The sequence below is a fragment of the Atractosteus spatula genome, chromosome 7 (assembly GCF_055471065.1).
Source record: "Atractosteus spatula isolate fAtrSpa1 chromosome 7, fAtrSpa1.hap1, whole genome shotgun sequence".
Lineage (NCBI taxonomy): Eukaryota > Metazoa > Chordata > Actinopteri > Semionotiformes > Lepisosteidae > Atractosteus > Atractosteus spatula.
The window spans coordinates 21,586,176-21,605,499 of NC_142712.1; the positions used below are offsets into that span (position 1 = coordinate 21,586,176).

Here is a 19,324-nt window from a genome sequence, read left to right on the forward strand (position 1 = left end):
TGTAATGGTTGAAGTATTTGATATGCCTTTAAAAGGAATGCTTTGGCTCAAACTAAACATTCAGGTTTCAGATCAACAGAAACAAGTGTTTTGATGACTGAAACAGCCATCCTTATAGGGCATTCTTAATAAAGTCAGCTTTTTCAGTTTAACTGCATTGCACTCATTTAGATAAAATGTAGCATTGTGTCTCTCTTCCCCTTTTGTAAACAGTTCATCAGTCTGTGGTAGAAAACAGCTTTGTTCTTTGATTTGACTTCTGGCTGTCGAAGGATTTTCACATCTGACTGACGTAAATAGCTTGTGGCCTATGACCTTGGGGGTGTGCCTAGTTTACAGAATGACACTGGTGGGCTGTTGCCAAATTGAAGTGCTGTGCATTGTACAAGGACAGAGCATGGGGCTGCAGGGTTTAAACACCAATGTCATTACTGGCCTGCTGTAGGTAAATAGTCTTTTAAGATATCTTTCCGTAAATGGTGTTGTTTACATGACCAACTTCATTTACACCTCCTTGTATGAAAGCCATCACTAAAAACAAAGCTGCAAAACGAAAAACATGCACCTGTAGGTCATTTCATGCCAAGTTACTAAAATGGAAAGTAATGAAAATGAAAGGAATCTGCACATTTCAGTGTGTTGGGAATTTTGCACAATTTACACGGGCAGTGCTGGCTCAGTGGTCAGCATTGCTGCCATACAGCACTGAGGTCTTGGGCTCAATTCCTGGGGCGCCATTTGCATGCAGTTTGGATGTTTGTCCCATGTTTGAGTTTGGATTCCTTCAGATGCTCATTTCCACCCAGTGCAAAACCTGGTTTGTGTAAAATTGGCCCTGCTGTGAGTGTGTGCCCTGTGAACTACTGACAGCCTGTCCTGGCCAGGATTGCACCCATTGCAGGCTGGGATAAGCTCTGGCTCTCCTGCAACCCTGTATTGGATAAAGCAGTCTCACTTGTAGCATAGGCCTCACCCAGCCCGACCTTTCTCATTCCAAAATCTTCTGATGCTCCCCCAATGGTAATTTCCAAACTAGAGCTTTGCTTTAAACTGTGAAACTATTAGATTTCACATTACTTACAAAAAATATAAGCAAATTGCCCAGTCCACTAACTCACTCCATTCTCCTGACTCACAGTGAAAATACAGGAATCCTGGATCAGTGGCAGGAGCTTATCGGACAATGAAAAAAGTGAGGACTTCATACAAAATCACAAAGGGCTAATTCAGGCTTAACAATGAGTAAGGAAGAAAAAATCGTTAACAAAAGTCAGGACTAAAACTGGGAGGCATTTCAAGACATGGAGAACAAGAGCATTTAGATCTACCCATGTTCTTGAAGTTCACTCCTGGGATGTTTCAAGACAAAGCTAGATGAGGTTTCTAGATGGTCCTCTAATGATCAACCAATGCACACCAAATGAACAGCTGTATTTCTAACCTACTCGTATGTGCATTTTAAACTGGACTTCATGTTCCTGCGATTCTCAAATCAAATTATTAAAAAGTACTCCATACGAAACCAAAGAAAGTGCAAAAAAATTTCAACTCTGCTTTATTTTTTTTTTCAGAAAAAAAGTTTAAAAATGAAAAAAACAGATTTCCTAGTGATGAGATCATGTTTTAGTAAAATGTGAAAAACTCAAGTTCCGAGTCTTTTACCACAGGAATGTAGAGAAGTGCCTGGAGCCGGGAAATGAAACACAGACGTGAGACATGACTTTATTCTTCACACATGTAAATGTATCTAACTATTCAATTACACCACAGTATAACACCTTGGCTTAAACCAACTCCCAACACAACTGTAAATAAAATATAACTCACACCCAGAAAAGAAACAATTGTTATTTGACTTCCAAACAGAAACTTCACATTTTACAAGTGGTTATGGACCACTTTTTCACAGATAAAAAAAAAAATTACAATCACAGAAACATTAGCCTCGTTTCCACAAGCAGATAATTTTCATGACATACAGTAGCATTACCATGATGTTTTTTCATCTTCTGCATACTGTATCAGAATTGGCTATACTCCACTAGTTTAAAGCTTTCTGAACAGACCCTTTCCTCAATCAAAGGATGCACATTGTTTCTATCGCCCTGTTTCCATCAGCCAGGCACTTCCCAGAGGAAAGACAATGAATCACTATGTGCACAGAGGTGTTTCCAGTGTAGGCTGTCTGTGTCCACTTCATGGAACTCGCCACAACCCGATGAAATCTTTAAGAAGAAATACCTTTCTTTCCCCAAAACACATAAGTATAACCATTTCCCCAACAATACTTTAGGGTCCATTTTATTAACCTTGTGAAACATTACCATTTCCAGAAATGCAAAATCTCTTTTACAACCATGTAACTGTCGTGCCAGAGATTAAAGTCCTAGTCCTTAAACACTAAGCAGACACTTTGGGTGAACTACGCAGGTTAAGAAAAGCAAACTGCTTTATGTTGGGTGCAATTTACTTTTGTGCTGAGACAAAAGTATTAATTTCAACATTCACAATTTGCTTTTGGATTTAAGCTGTTTTTCAAATGAAAAAGGTTCATAGTCACCTCCAGCTGAATATTTATCTCGCTTACATTTGCAATTAAGCTTTTGTAATTTGTCTATCCAGCAAATAGGAGATACATGGGCCCTACACTGGCCAGGCCAATGCACTCCATTACTGAAACGCTAGGCTAGTCTTCTCGGAGGTAGGCCTCGGGAACATCATCATCAAGGGCATCTCCTTTCCCAGCTTTCTCAAAGGCTCTGGTGGCTGCAGCTTGTGCCGCAGTTCTCTGGATCTCCTCCACCTTCACTTCAGCCAGCTGCTTCTCAGCCTCCGAAGAAAGCCGCTTCATTTCTTCCACCTGCGTCTGGGCCACGTTCAGATTGGTGCGTGCCGTGACAGAGGCCTGGTCTGCTCCTGAAAGACCAACCATAACCATGACGCTTGAGCGCTGACAGCCACCCTGTCCTTCCCTTTACACGGTGGAACAAAAGAAAACAAACCACTGTGGCCTGTGTGAGTTCCACCTGTCAATGAGATGGATCATTACAAATTAAGTGTGGGACCATTTACATGCCAAGAAGACATGTAACAGTTATTGGCAACAGAAAACCACTGTCACTTAGACAGTGCTATAATACGATATCAGTTTCAAAGAAACTTTAGCTGGAGAGAGACGTCTTTTAATTCTGCCGTCAACAGTTTCTGATACCTTAAGACAGCAACATATTTTACAGACTACAAGATTATTTTAAAACTCGTTAATCCACTTTTTTGTTTAGAATTTGTTTCTTTTTATGTTAAGCAAGACTTCATTTTCTTTTACTCTGTACAACCAAAATTGAAAAACAGTTATTTAAAAAATGCTTAAGGAAAAAAAATCATAATGGGAATTAAGTAATCTGCAAAGGATTCTTTTTCTCTAAAAACTCCAACTTGCTTAATATAATGATTATATAATCGGTAATCTAGAAAAATAAGGATGTACCACTATTTTTTAGAAGGGTTACTGTGTAAAACATGTAAGAGGAAACTCTCTCACTCTGTCAGTGACATAGGCCTGTTCTACATTTCTCTTTGGACATTCACTTCATTTCCACTGAATCAATTCAGCATTATACAGACATCTGATCCTTGAGTTCAGACAGATAAAACGCCAACAGAAATACTTATTGCTTGTAGGAATAAAAATAGAAGGAAAAATAATGTGGAAATGTAATCTCCATAAAATATCTCACTTTCATTTAGTTATATTTCATTGCTTTTAAATGGCTAAAATATTTGTATTTTAGCTGGGCAGAGCGGTGGCACTGTGGCTAAGGATCTGCGCCTGTGGTTGGAAGGTTGCCGGTTCAAATCCCACAGCCGGCAGGGGATTAACCCTTAACCCCAGCTGCTCCAAGGGCGCCATATAAATGGCTGACCCTGTGCTCTGACCCCTGAGCTTCTCTCTCCCGTCTGTGGACAAATTCCTAATGCAAGAAATTGTATAAAGTTATCTTAGCTTGTTTTTATTACCCCCAGTTAACCAATTCCACCTCCTGATTTCAAAGATAAATCCCCACCCACCCAAGGTAAATATCATGATTTCATTCTTCTACTCTTAAGTTCCTGAATTTGAATCTGGCCATCTGAATGTTAACCCCCCTTACAATTTTGATTGTCGCTCACTGTTGTTGAGTGCTTAGTTCGAGAGGGCTTAAGGAAAAAGAACAATCAAGACATCTATAAATAGAGCACTGTTCCATACAGCCTGTGCACTGTCACATTAAAGGAGTACCATTATGAAAACCCAAATCAAAGCACACCTGCATTATAGGCAGCCTCAGCAGCCAGCTCTGACAGGTTTATTGCATTCATCCAGTTTGATTCAAAGTGCCTGCATGTGTCCAACTTGTCGTTCATCTGCACAGAGGAGACAAAATGACAACCTGAGATGCTCTATCACATTGAGCGATAGAAATCAGACATGGCTGAAGAGATGGGAGTAAAAAAAAAGTTTTGCCTTGTCAGTGAACAAAAAATCAAAACCAGTAGTTTTTTCCCCATATATGACCTGCAAGATATGAGGCACCTTTATTGTAAAATATAAATAAAAAAAAATTTGGACTTAACAATATTAACAATATCAGTTGCCACTCCGCTTTCAGTGGATCACTGCGGAAGAGCTTAAAGAATTTCATTGCTTACTTCTCTTTGAATCAAGGTTTTTTTTTGCTTAGAAATTTGCCAACATAATTTATCTATTCCAGCATGACTCACGGTCTCCCCAAAGATGACAAAGGGAATCAACTCAAGATTTGTATGAGGCACAATGTACTTCCGACCTTGCCTGTACACTCTGAATAAACACATTAAAAACTATTTTTTGGAAATTCTGAACACAGTAAGTAGTAATATAAAAATGTGGAATCCTTCTGAGCACATATTAAAGAACAGGCCAATGGGCTGGGCTTCTTCAAAACACAGTGGTGAGAATATTTAGACTTGAAATTCAGCTGCAAAGAGAATCTGTCGATGGACACCAGCAAAGAATCCTTTACCCTCAGACGAGGCTGACAGAAAGGAACGCAGAGCCTACCTCCACACGAGCTCCAATTATAACCTGCCAGATGGCATCCTCCTCCGCAGGGGTGAGTTTACCAATTGAGTTCATGTAGCGCTTCTGCAGGGCAATCAGCGTGTGCACTGCCTGCAGAGACAGACAAGCCTGCGTCAACACCAGAGAGAGGGATTGCTCCATTAGCAGTACAGACTGCCCTGGGCTTTCAGGAATTCATTGCGGAGAACTACCAATAGACAGCAGCAGAAAAACAACGTCCAAGAATTGGCTCTTCCATGTACCCCTAGCCCATTGATAACACATGGATGCGACACTTATTTCCATCTCTGTTGTTCTTTTAAATGCAACAGCTGTCTGCTTATGAACACAAAACAGGATCAGTGGCCAACACAACACCTGACGTGACAGGACGTCAAATGCTTGCCAATTAACATTCCTTAGATTTCAGTGACATGAAATATGCAAATAGTTTTAGGTAAAGCACAGCACAAACCAACTAGAGATTCACTAATTTAGAATGTTAAGCTTCAAACAACACATTAACATCTAATTCCCGACCATAATAAATAGATTTGAATGTTATTTTATGCTGTCATCTTGCATCTTTAACAGGTATTACAAAATCAAACAGATGTCTTATTTATGGATGATGACTGCTCTTTCTGACTATATTATGCTTGATTCTTCTACCAGTACAATCTTGTCAAGCTTTATGCTCTCTCGTCTGGAGGATTAAAGCCTCACTACACTCCTGAAGGAGTTCAGCTGCATTCACATTTAAAGCTAAACTAAGATAAACCACAACAAAAGGAGGCGGACGCCATCCAGTCGGCTTCCCGAGAGATATAAAGTTCTAAGAAAACTATCCAGGAATCATCACCGCAGATAATGGGTTTTCACACACCAGTCCCAAACCACAGTCGTTATGTCTTAACGACACAGGAAAGGTGTGCATTGTAGGTGGATGCATACATTATTGTAATACATATTTATAAATCTTTTTTTAAAATAATAATTAAGCATCCCTTTGTGTTTAAATTATAAGACCTCAAATAAGAAATAGTGCAATGAGAACGCAGTGATGCTATGGAGCACATAGCGGCTAAATAATAAAAACAAATATCAATCAGGCCTGGGACTTGCCTTACTATGATCAAATTAAGTTAGATAATACAACTTCCCCACTTATCAGGAAACATCAAGAGAGATTAGGTGATGTAATTAATTTTCTGTGAACAATTATGCTTTTGATAAATAGGCAATAGGTTAAAAAGAGTGTGTTAAAACTAATGCATTCATACATTTATATTATATTTTAATATATGTGTATGTGGAGTACTTTTCTTAGCTCAAAGCACTGCATCCAAATGTTCCCCACTAAAGTACTCACAACTGTCAACTGACGCTCAAAATCTTTACACACACAAATCTACATAAGGTAAGCTGTGTCATAAAATACCTCTGTATCCACCTCTGTAGATAAAGGCACATTTTAAAATAATACTAAAAGAGAATATTTGCCCCCTCAAATAACATTTAAATAAAAGAAAGAGTGCCAAATCCACTTGGCAGATATACAAAGGGAAATTTAATAGTTCTACAAATATGGAATAATGCAGCTCTTAAGTCTACATTAGATTACACTAAAGTCCCTTCAGTGCCCGATACCTGGTTTTGTTCATGAGGAATCCCAATAGTGAAGACTATCTGTAGTACCAGGGTATTCACTCACCTGTCCTTCTCTCCTACCTACCTCTCTGCTACTCTGTTAATCCTCTTTTACAGTCTGTCTTTTAAATACACTACTGGTCACATGAATTTGGCTGGTCAAACCTGGGAAATTTCAGCCTCAGACGCTGTCAGATGTTTGGGGTCTCAACTCAATGGGACACTGCTTGTGTACAAAAAGGAGTGGCAGACCCTTACAAAGGACAGGCTCAGTGTCCACAGCCTTGCCAAAAAAACTGGGCAACACGGGTAGACCTGGTAATCCAGAGAAGACAGGCCGTACTCCCACTGCCAACAAGGAGAGGCAGAGACAGGGACACTTTCTGCTACACTGCAGTGAGACTGTGGGATTAGAGAAACATTCTTCCCTAAAACAACTAATCCAGTCCCAGACTGACCAGAAATCAGAACATCATACTGGGGGAGAGGGGAGGACAGCATGGGATATCCTGTCACAGCCTGAGAAACAGACAGCGAGCTTTTCAAATATTTGTATTGTTCTTAAATGTTTGTAAATGTTTTGCTAATTGTTAGTGCTCAATCATGCCAATAAGGCTCTATGAACTTTAACCTAATCAGATCACATCCAGCTCTGAAAAGATCTTATCCCCTTCCGTCAAGCAATTGAGACAACATTGATGCCAGAACAGATCTCTGTCTCTTGATAAGGGGCGACAGAAAAATTACCTAAAATGCAAAGTTATAAATAACACACAACAGAAACACTGTCAATTACTGTATTTCTATATTGGCTTGTACCCAAGTTACATTATTTACATACGTGTACAGAAATTGACTAGAATTTATTTGAATTTTGCATTATTGTAAAATTGAAAAATACTTCATATGTAATGTTATTCTTGGCCAATTTACTTCCAACTGTGTCTGGGGAGGTAATTCAACCACAAGGCATTCTTATTTATTCTTATTCTTGTAATAATGTTTTAGGGCAATCAAGGCTCTTTTGACCCATCAAGAACCTTGTGCTCTCTATGCCAACAAAAATTAAACCCAAGACGCTGATGAAATCCCCATATACCCATAAATACATATCCTTCCTTGCTTTTTTGCAAGCAAAATTCTATCAGGCTTTAAAAATCCTAGAAATAAAACAATGAAATGAATAACTTGAGCAACAGAACACAAATTGCAGATTACATCTCAGGTCTGTATTGAAAAAGTATGTATTTCCTTAAAAGTATGTCTGTATTTCCTTATTTGCTGCATCAGCATACAGAGGAGTAAATGAGGACAAATATCAAAGACTAGCCATTGTAAAACAGTGGATACTAATGATTGATGATACATGGCAGACATAATCTACTATGTAATAACTGGTTATTCACAGGTGGTCCCAAGAGGTCTAATCGGTTTCTGTCTGGAAGTGAGATGTTCTAGTGGTGACAGTGTAAATGCTATCAAACTAGAGCCACAGCGGCCTCAGAGCTGCCCAGCATCTACCAGTGTGTTTGACACGTCTGTGACAGGACTTGATTTTGCAACACTCTCCACATTTTACAGCACAAATGAGTTGATTCATGGTGACGGAAAAGGAATTTTTAAACATCCTTTGTTCTGACCTATGAAGGATTGTGCAACACTGAAATTTGAAATGATTTAAATGGACAGATAAAATTGACATCCAGAAGGCTATCCAGAAGTTACAGAATTTCTGTTACAGAGGGAGATGTAAACCGCTGGCTAATACAACATTTTAGCACTTTAGTAGAACATTCAAAAGCACAAGTTACTTTAAACAGTTACTGCTTAGGAAAGAATGTAGACAACTTCCAGGGCTGAGATATAACAGCAATGTTACAGTCTCATAGTCTGATTTTGTTTGACCTCAGAAGCTCAATAAGGCTGTACTTAGTCATTATTGGAGGTGGAAATTAGACCTTCATGGAGAATGTGGTTGTTGCTGTGTAAGTAGTGTTGGTAGACCAGTAGGTAGCGTTTTTCCCACTGGACCAAACGTTTCAGACCATTGCCCCACTATGGTGACTCAGGACACTGCTGTTGGAGGAACTGGAAATCCTCTCTGGGCTTGAACAAGTTCAGAGGAAGGATATACAGTGGTGTGAAAAAGTGCCCCTTCCTGATGTCTTATTTTTTTTGCATGTTTGTCACACTGAAATGTTTCAGATCATCAAACAAATTGAAATATTAGACAAAGATAACACAAGTAAACACAAAATGCAGTTTTTAAATGAAGGTTTTTATTATTAAGGGAAAAAAAAATCCAAACCTACATGGCCCTGTGTGAAAAAGTGATTGCCCCCTAAACCTAATAACTGTTGGGCCACCCTTAGCAGCAACAACTGCAATCAAGTGTTTGCGATAACTGGCAATGAGTCTTTTACAGTGCTGTGGAGGAATTTTGGCCCACTCATCTTTGCAGAATTGTTGTAATTCAGCCACATTGGAGGGTTTTCGAGCCTTAACCGCTTTTTTAAGGTCATGCCACAACATCTCAATCGGATTCAGGTCAGGACTTTGACTAGGCCACTCCAAAGTCTTCATTTTGTTTTTCTTAAGCCATTCAGAGGTGGACTTGCTGGTGTGTTTTGGATCATTGTCCTGCTGCAGAACCCAAGTGCGCTTCAGCTTGAGGTCACGAACAGATGGCCGGACATTCTCCTTCAGGATTTTTTGGTAGACAGCAGAATTCATGGTTCCATTTACCACAGCAAGTCTTCCAGGTCCTGAAGCAGCAAAACGGCCCCAGACCATCACACTACCACCACCATATTTTACTGTTGGTATGATGTTCCTTTTCTGAAATGCTGTGTTACTTTTACGCCAGATGTAATGGGACGCACACCTTCCAAAAAGTTAAACTTTTGTCTCGTCAGTCCACAGAGTATTTTCCCAAAAGTCTTGGGGATCATCAAGATGTTTTCTGGCAAAGCTGAGACGAGCCTTTATGTTCTTTTTGCTCAGCAGAGGTTTTCGTCTTGGAACTCTGCCATGCAGGCCATTTTTGCCCAGTCTCTTTCTTATGGTGGAGTCATGAACACTGACCTTAACTGAGGCAAGTGAAGCCTACAGTTCTTTGGATGTTGTTGTGGGTTTTTTTGTGACCTCTTGGATGAGTCGTCGCTGCGCTCTTGGGGTAATTTTGGTCGGCCGGCCACTCCTGGGAAGGTTCACCACTGTTCCATGTTTTCGCCATTTGTGGATAATGGCTCTCACTGTGGTTCGCTGGAGTCCCAAAGCTTTAGAAATGGCTTTATAACCTTTTCCAGACTGATAAATCTCAATTACTCTGTTTCTCGTTTGTTCCTGAATTTGTTTGGATCGCAGCATGATGTCTAGCTTTTGAGGATCTTTTGGTCTACTTCACTTTGTCAGGCAGGTCCTATTTAAGTGATTTCTTGATTGAGAACAGGTGTGGCAGTAATCAGGCCTGGGTGTGGCTAGAGAAATTCAACTCGGCTTTCCAAAGATGCGATAAACCACAGTTGAGTTATGTTTTAACAGGGGGGGCAATCACTTTTTCACACAGGGCCATGTAGGTTTGGATTTTTTTTTTCCCTTAATAATAAAAACCTTCATTTAAAAACTGCATTTTGTGTTTACTTGTGTTATCTTTGTCTAATATTTCAATTTGTTTGATGATCTGAAACATTTCAGTGTGACAAACATGCAAAAAAATAAGAAATCAGGAAGGGGGCAAACACTTTTTCACACCACTGTACATGTCTATGCACAGGCTTCCTCTCCCTAGGAAGAAGGGAGAACTGAGGAAAAGCAAAACTTAATGGAATGCAAACCACAATGAATAGCACCTGAAAACACTGAGGTGCAGAGTGAGGGATTGCGATTCTTTTGTCAAGACATGGGCAGGAGATACAAGGACAACTCTATGTAGATCAGTAAACGAACAATGTCTTTCTATTCAGATAACATCGTTATCCACTGTTATCTGTAAGGCAACCAGCAGATGACTTATGTCCTTGTTATCTTGGATAGCTACTTTAAGAAAAACATGCAACGAATTCTTGCAAATCTATGCTCTTATGCCAGATTTTTGATGACCAAGGATGTAAAAATTCCCAGACGTAAATGCCACTCTAAAAAACGGAGTCCAAAGTGTAAAAAAATTGCACACTTTTTAGTTAAATCACTGCAGAATTGCTTTGTATTTTATCAAAAGCATTACTGATAAATATTTATACTTTGTTTTATAACTGATTATTTGAGATGTTCGTATTTCTTAAGACTTTTCTATGCCCTGACATTACGAATGCAAAGCACCCTAAAAAGTTCAGCGAACCAAGAAGCACAAGCATACTGTTGCTAGTAGTCTTTGTGGTATTAGATACACTTAATAATCATATGCACAGTATTTAATGTAACTATATGAAGTATTATACTGTACATTAAAGTTGAATTGAAAAGTATTTGGCTTTGTGTTCCTTTCATCTTCATGTGTACTTAATATGCTGGATATGCTATCTTGTGTTTTTAAAATGTTTCAAAGTTCAAATATATTTAAGTGCTCAACTTAATGGGTCATTACAGTAATCATTCAGTATATACACAGACAATGTGATTGTACACTACTGTAGACTGATGTCATTGTGTCATGGCTTTATTATAGTTTAAACACATTGATCCTTACAGAGAATGTGCTATACTTAACTCCCTCCAGGGAATATTTATGTCCTCTTGGTCCCCATTAACCCCATTTCCACTATAATCAATTCTGAATGTATTGGAAAAACAGGCACCAAAGAGTTTGCTATCAACAGCAAGAAGTTAAGACATGAGGCCAGAACAGTCCAGCAGTTTCAGTTCTGTATCTGACGTGTAAATGACGCATCTGGTATATGTGTGTGGTGGTATATGTGAACTGGAAAAAGAAAACTTCAGTGAAGAAAGTAATACAGAAAATGTACAGAAATGCAAATGGGAATTTAACTCTTTCTGGCTTGTCAGGACATTAATCTGGGCTTCTGGTCTGGTTAGTATTATGAACTCATGTCTAAAGACATTTGACTGCAGAATGGAGTTGAACACAGGCCAGAGTTCATCTAAAAGAGCCAAATGTTAACTGTCTGCCACCAAAACAAATGAACCTTGGCCACAGTCAAGGTGCACACTCTGCAAAGCTGTCTTTTGTGAGAATAAAAATGGAACTGTTTTTTTTTTTTGTTTCTCCACACAGAAATGAAATGAAGTGTTTTTCACTACACTTGACATTTGTACATTTGAAACTGAATCATCATTCAGTCCTTTATCATACATCGCATTAAACCTTGTATTAAAAGCATCTGACAACCTAATAACATCACATGGGTGCAAAAAGATCTCTGCCTGGACTTTTAACTGCAGCTGCCGGTAAATACTGATCTACAACAACAAGAACCTGAGTTAGTTCTCTATCAATGTGATCATTCCTACAATATATGAGCGAGTGTTACTTCTCATTACCCAAAAACAAAAATTTAGGCAAGAATGGCTTAAAGTAACACACAAAAGAACTGCCTCTTACTATGTTTCTCGAAGAGCTGTTTAATGGTTTCTGAAAGTTAACATCTGACAGAAACTGAAAAACTGCCATACAGTATAATGTGGAGAAAGTCAAATACTAGCTTTCACAATACATTTCCACCCAGAACTTTGTGTCAAAAATTGTTAGTTATAAACAGAATTAATCATTAATGACTAGAGCACTTCAATAACAAGTTCAGCTAAAATACTCTGGCAGAAAAGATGAGGGTCCATGATGTGCATGATGGGATTGCCTTTGGGAGGGATTTACTCGCTCTCTCACTGCACATAACACCAACAGGCACAGAGGAGGCCACTGACTTCACTTTATTAGAAATAATTTAGGGTGATGCCATGGGAATCTGATAAAGCATTTATGTAAAGGAGATGAGAAGTCATAGTAATTCACACATGCTAGAGAACAGTTTTGTTGGATTCCTGAAAACCCCACTTCCCTTCTGCAATGAGTTACATTCCTCACCTTAGCGTACTGTGCCAGGGCGTCGACTAAGGCAAGGGTAGTTTGGGAGAGATAGGTGTTGGCACTGTCCGTCACCAAGGAGGAGGCTCGCCTGATCAGTGCCTCATGGGACAGATTCTCAGCTTGCTAGATGGAAACATAAATAAAAAAAAAGACATAGACAAATAAAACAGCTTCAAAATAAGAGTTTTAACCACTTATTTGTTGGCAAATTACTATTTCAGTAATATACTATGATGTCACTTAGCATTGATAATACAGCTGATTTATTGGGTCGAAGTTCCCAACACCCGGGGTTCACTAGAGAGGCGCTTTTCATTATTCCTACAAATTTAACTTGACAACTTCATAGTGGACGTCACATGATTTTAGATGCACCCCCCTGTCATTCTGAAATTCTGAAATTCTGAAATGAACTGCAATGGACAGCAGCAGGTTATGGTGGATTCTTCCAAGCAAACCAAAAAGACTACCTGGCTGAAATCCAACATATACGTGCGAAGAGACTGTTCATATTTAGGGTTTTTAATCCTAGATCAAACATTGCTTTGATGTAACATTTTTGTGATAATGCAGTTGCATGAACCACAAACTACATCTCTTAATTAGTGTCAGTTTAAAATGTTCAGGATTTTCAGATCACGATTTTCAGTGGCCTGTCACACAGTCTTGTGACTGGAACCCCTCTGGGGTCCCAGATGTTCTAGTGGCCCCCTTCTGTACAGTCCACAGTTCAATTCTTCTCACAGAGATTGACCAAATTTAGCGAGATTTAGCAAAGTCACTATAATTCCTCATCTATTATCAGTCAATTTTAAGAATTCTCCTATTTCAATATTTCAATACCTGTACACCCAGATTTCCAACTTCACCATCTAACCCAGTCTGTTCTTTGCCCAATTCATAATATACGACACACCCTGGATTTAGCAATTGCAAATCACTATTGTTGCTCACTTCTCTTATCTTGAACTAGGCCTCTCTGACCACTTCGCTATTCTCTTTAAATCTAGATTTTTATGTTTCATAACTGGTGATCAGTTGCAACATATGGTCAAAACATCATTCTTCCACCTCAGAAATATTGCTCAACTACATCCTATGTTGTCACTAACTGTTGCTGAAAGGTTAATGAATACTTTAATCTTTTGTCAAATTGACTACTGTAATGCCCTACTCGCTGGGGTATCTAAATCCACACTGACCAAACTTCAGTATGCCCAGAAATTAGGCAGCCAGCAACTGTGGATTTACAGTAGTTGGTCCATGAAAATTTCAGGTGAAAGGAAATGGAGGAATAATATTGGACGCCCATATTTTCTGGAGTCTTGTTCACGCCAACAATTTGCCAATATGAAAGGAGTACAAATACAAGTAGCAAATAAGTAGCGCATTGGGAAGTCTAGTATGCATTAAAAGTAAAGTGAATTCACCTTCAAACTAGAAACTTTGGAACCTTCTGGAAAAAACAATTCATTTCAACATCATGGCATCATCCACAGAAAATACGTTTTGTGCACTGTTTACCTTTCTTTCTACACACTTAAGAGTGGCTTTTACCCTGAGATTATTATTTTTTTAATAATGTAAAAGTTTTGTGTGTAAATCAAACAAAAAATAATTTTTCATAGAGTGTAGTTCAACCTAATCTTAAATATCTCAAACTGGAATGGATTTGGTCTTGTTTACACAGTATTAAATAATTAAAAATATATATTTTCAAGACATTATGGATAAATGTTCAAGTCCAATTAAGTGTACAAAAATAAATGTAAACATAGTGAATAAGCGTTTCAGGATTATAGCTTTAATTTTGGTTTGGTGCACATACTGTAAAGTCAATCCTAGCAGACAGGCATACTGTAGCTGTTACTTCTGTATGTGATCTCATTAGCATGGAGTTCATTTATCTTACTTTGTATATCTAACTTTGGTAATGTCATAGACTATTCCTCGAGATGTGGAATCGAGGGGTGATGTACTGTGGCTCATGATATAAGGCCTCTAATATCTGTGCAGAACTTACAGGCAGATAGTACATCTAGGTCTATTAAAAGGAAAAGCATCTTTTAAGAGCTCACTAAAAGGAGGAATCTCACTGTGGGCCAAGTGTCCTTCGGTGCTGAAGATGGGACTGGATGTAAGAATGAAAAGTGCCCATGCACAATTGCTTTTTCAGTTGGTGGGGTGGTCATTGTCAACTACAGCAACTATTTTACCTGCTTGTTTTCTACTATACAAAATACTACATATTGTAGACTTAGCTGTAAAAAAGACCTATTGTGGAAATTCATCTAAAGGTCACACATTTACACAGTACTATGCATTAGCTAGCTTGTCTCTTTTCAACATGTACAAAAGTATACAATAAAAAGCCCAAATGCTAACTGAGCTTGAAGTCAGACACCAATGAGAAGCTGAGGGGTTAAACCTACAGTGCATATTTTCAAAGTGGAGACTGGCAAGTTTAAAAAAACAACAACAGCCTGTTTCTACTTTTTGAGTTCAAAGTGAAAACAGAGCAAAGTCCACAAGTACTGAAAGCAAAACAAGTGCCCAGTAAAAGCAAGGCATCCCCTAGACAAATAACTTTTTAAAGCTATTACAAAGATCATTCAATCTCCATATGAAACATCCTTACTTCAAGTCAGGAAACTCAGTCTGACCTGCTCACTTAAAGAAATGCGCTTAAGGAATGGAGAGTCTTTACTCTTGGCAAAATGCTCAGAACTTTTAAAAATATATATACTCTTACACTTTCCATACAGACATCTCTTGCATTTTCTTAGAATTGAGAAAGCCTGAAGCCTAAGGGTTCAGCTAGGTAGAAAAGCAATTGGTGAGGACCATTCTACCTTTGAAAAGGGGACAGCACAGAGCCCCCCGCCCGCTCCCAGAGAGAGGAAGTTACTCCTCAGCAGCAAAGGAATCCGAACAATCCTGTGTCTGCTCGAACTGAGCACGCTCCAAGAGCACCTGGAAAGAAAGGACATAAAAGGTACTAATGCACGTACACTGATCCCATGATCTGTGCCATTTCCCAGAAGACCCTAGGCAATCAGGTTTACCAGACACCCACCATTCTTCATGAAAAAAAGCACCTCCTGTATTCAGTACTAAATACACCACATTAGTCTCCACTCTGTATTTGGGACAATGCTTCACTAGGACTACTACACAGGTATTTTAAGACAAGCTTTGAAATGTTGCACTTTTCTTTTAAATCTTGAATGTTTTTTTAACTTTATTGTACCAAACAATTATGGATCCTAAAGCAAAAACAAGTCATTTAAATAATCTAGTGACGTTACTCTGTGTAGTAAGAACTGCCTGCATATATAGCAGTGACCACTATCCTCTGTATATTTTTATACTAGACTTGATGTCTAGACACGAAGCGTTTCAATTTTTCTCTAAAAATGGTAAATCACACGTTTTGAAGAGGTAAAATCGTTAATTTCAATTTTTGCAAATGCAAGATTTATAAACACATTTAGACTCCTGGAAAGTATTTAGAACAAACTAACATGTAAAATACATTAATAACCCTGATAAAAATAAACTAATCTGTCAACTCAATTACTTCGAACAACAATACTTGGCACCTTGTTTAACATCCAACTCGACAATGAAGGGTATTATTGCTGAAGATGTTAGTGATTATGTATCTGTTCATACCGAATACATACGGGAACGCACATTACTGGACAACACATTGTCGATTAGAGCACATACTGTACAGTAAGTACACAGGTTACTATCTGTTGCTGGTTTACTCACTCCTCAAAACTGCTCCTGCAAGCCTGAAAGTTATTTCTTACTTCCGAGTGCTGTTCTTTTTAACAACAAGAAGTTTGAATGTCTCAAAGTTGCACTTGCGCGCGTATGTGAAAAAGCAGTCGATTATAGCTCAAAACCCAGGCTATGGACAGTACCTGAACAAGCCAACAGACTGCACTCCCCTTCTGAACGCCGCCATGACTGTCTCTACTCACAGGAAGTTTGTCCGACTATGAAGAAAGTTCCCTCTCACTCAGAAAGCCACTATGGCACAGAGTATTTGCGTCCTATATAATTTGATTGCAACAAAAATAAAGCATTTGGCAAATTTTTGGCGTGCTTCGATTTCACTTGCACATGCTGCTCATGTTACTCCTCAGCAATGTTTGCAACTGATCTCAAGCGGCGAAGCCACTGTAACGAATCACCAGCGAAGCCTCTTGTTAATGTTTGACTATGACCGCGGACGGAGCCCTGCTACAGTTCCACCTTCTGGAAATAAGCTGTAATTGTTGACTGAAGAACTGATTTGCCTATTTGGAAGCAAGATTATCCCAAATTTTAGTTTTAGTCTCAATGTAGTGTTTGCTTCAACGTTGCTTATGCTATAATCTTGGTGTTATTATCAAAAACTTCGATTTTTTAAATAGAAATTGAAATTAATTTTTAAACTGAAATTCATTTATAAAAAACATTTTTTATCAGTTAAAGACAGAAAAGTATTTATTACATGCTACCACTTCAAACATTGAAGTGGGACATATATATATAACACATATATATGTGATATATAGATATTTCGAGTGCTGAGATCTGATGACTTAGGCCTTACCAAACACCCACAGATGCCAAAATCAGAATCACCTTATTTCCCAAAACATTACGTGTACAAGGAATTTTATCTGGTGTCTTTCAATAATATATATGCCCTCCATTTAATAATATATGAACTTTACACACTGGTCTTCAATTATATACTGTACACACTACATCCTGTATTCATGTCTTTTGGTTAAGCAGGGTGATGGGGAAGAAGCTATTCAGATGCTGGGTGGTTTTGGTTTTGATTGTAGTGTCTCCCTGAGGCAATGTTTTTAAACAGATGGTGTCTTCGATGAGAGGAGTTATCGACAATCTTTCCTGCTCACTTCTTAATTCTGAGCTTAAACAAGTCTTCAGTAGATGGCAAATGACAGCCAATGACTCTCTCTGCACAGCAGACAATGGGTTGTAATTCACCTCTAGAATGGACAGACGTGTTGCCAGACCAAACAGTAATAGAAGCTGTAAGAATGCTCTCATTAATGGCTTCATAAACCTAGATGAGAATAGTCTGGGAAACACTGAGGTTTTTCAGCTGATGCAGGAAATAGAATCTCTGGTTAAGCATCCCATTTGAGGGTGCTAGAAATGGTTATTCCTAGAATCTTAAAAGATTACCATACTCACACCATGCTAATGAACAACTTTCCCTCTGTATCTGGCCTTGGACAAAGTACTGATAAGACCCACTAGGGTGATGTTCTCTGCAAACGTGAATAGGGAGTACAGGGAGTAAAGTAATGGGGAAAGAGCACAGTCTGGAGGTGCACATATGAGGTCAAACTCTAAAGAGCTACAGACAACAGGACAAATAAATCAGCTTCTGTTACATATAGTATCAAAGAACAGGACAAATTGTCTTTCAGAGCAGGTACAGTATAGAGAAACTGGGAAGGCCGTGGAATGTGTCTGCCCTGCAGGGCTGACCAAACACAACATTGTTGTGTACTTATTGAGTTCAGTAAAGAGTGAAACAACACAAGACTGTCTCCTGCTGTTCTGATGAAGACTTTCACACATCCAGCATCAATCATACTATCACATCTATAGAAAGAGGATATCCATGATATTCCTGTTTACTTTTAAAAGTGTGTGGTAGGTTTACATGTGAAATCTACTGTTTGTAAAGCAAGATGAATCTATAGAACCTATACTGGGAATACTCCATTACTGTATAATATATCCATGACTCTAATGTGCTTATGCTGTGTGCATAACTACTGTATTTATACTGAATACTGTACACATTTTTGTAAAGTGTTTCATGAAATTATTACTATAATTATATGATGTAATTATATTATATGAGATAATTAAGCCTCCTAACCCACAGTTTCCTGTGAATGTATGATTTATATTTTTTTGTAATTGGTATTCTATCACTAATCTTCCAGTAACCTTGATTTTTTTAAATTTTGTAATGTTAGACAAAAAGTCTTACCTGATCTGTCCATGAACCTTGGTGTACTGTATACACCAGCAGACTCTCTGGTCATGTTCATCTTCAGCACTTTGGTTTTTTTTACCTCAACTGTAAAAAAGAAAAACATTCAGCAAAATGTCAAAGTAGCCAAATTAACTTTTGTCTATGTCTATCTTGTCTAACAAGACAATAAACTTTTTTGAGGGAGATGCATTGTGGTTACAGGTGCAATTTCACTTGAGAGTGAGAATCCAGCTGGTTTTCTAGCTTTCTTTAAATCTTCAACAGGAAAAGACCTTGGAAAAGTTCCTGATCAGCTCAATTAGATCACTAAGGTCTGTATGAAAACAATCCAATCCAGGATTGACCAGCCTGCATCTGTAGCAGAAAACATATTCTCTAAGATCAAGGGGGTTTACAGTTCATGTTGATGTCGCAAAAAGTTTTATATACTGTTTGTCTAGGTATTTTCAAAAATTATATTGACAATTACAAATTCATTTTTAATAGGCTTCACTTCTGTTTTTAA

General features: G+C 38.4%; 1 protein-coding gene across 2 annotated transcripts; it reads right to left on the reverse strand.

Moving 5' to 3' along the window:
* Window positions 1-1,545: 1,545 nt before the first annotated feature.
* diabloa (diablo, IAP-binding mitochondrial protein a) lies at window positions 1,546-16,895 on the reverse strand. 2 transcript variants are annotated; one of them, XM_088921242.1, is made up of 6 exons: window positions 16,706-16,895; window positions 15,626-15,746; window positions 12,771-12,896; window positions 5,081-5,191; window positions 4,308-4,404; window positions 1,546-2,916 (listed from the first exon to the last, which is right to left on the reverse strand). In XM_088921242.1, the coding sequence occupies exons 1-6, from the start codon at window positions 16,747-16,749 to the stop codon at window positions 2,687-2,689; spliced, it is 729 nt and encodes a 242-aa protein (XP_088777368.1). In that variant the 5' UTR covers window positions 16,750-16,895; the 3' UTR covers window positions 1,546-2,686. The 2 variants fall into 2 exon arrangements, with proteins under 2 accessions (XP_088777368.1, XP_088777367.1); XM_088921241.1 differs by having other exon boundaries at window positions 5,081-5,209.
* Between the last annotated feature and the right edge of the window lie 2,429 nt (window positions 16,896-19,324).

What these genes read in the sequence shown, in the direction of transcription:
- diabloa (XM_088921241.1), bottom strand. Translation starts at nt 16,749, where the DNA reads ATGGCGGCGTTCAGAAGGGGAGTGCAGTCTGTTGGCTTGTTCAG. An exon ending in GTGCTGTCCCCTTTTCAAAG is followed by an intron (nt 12,897 to 15,625) that starts GTAGAATGGTCC and finishes GTTTCCATCTAG; the next exon opens with CAAGCTGAGAATCTGTCCCA. An exon ending in TGAGGCTGCCTATAATGCAG is followed by an intron (nt 2,917 to 4,307) that starts GTGTGCTTTGAT and finishes TTGGTCTTTCAG; the next exon opens with GAGCAGACCAGGCCTCTGTC.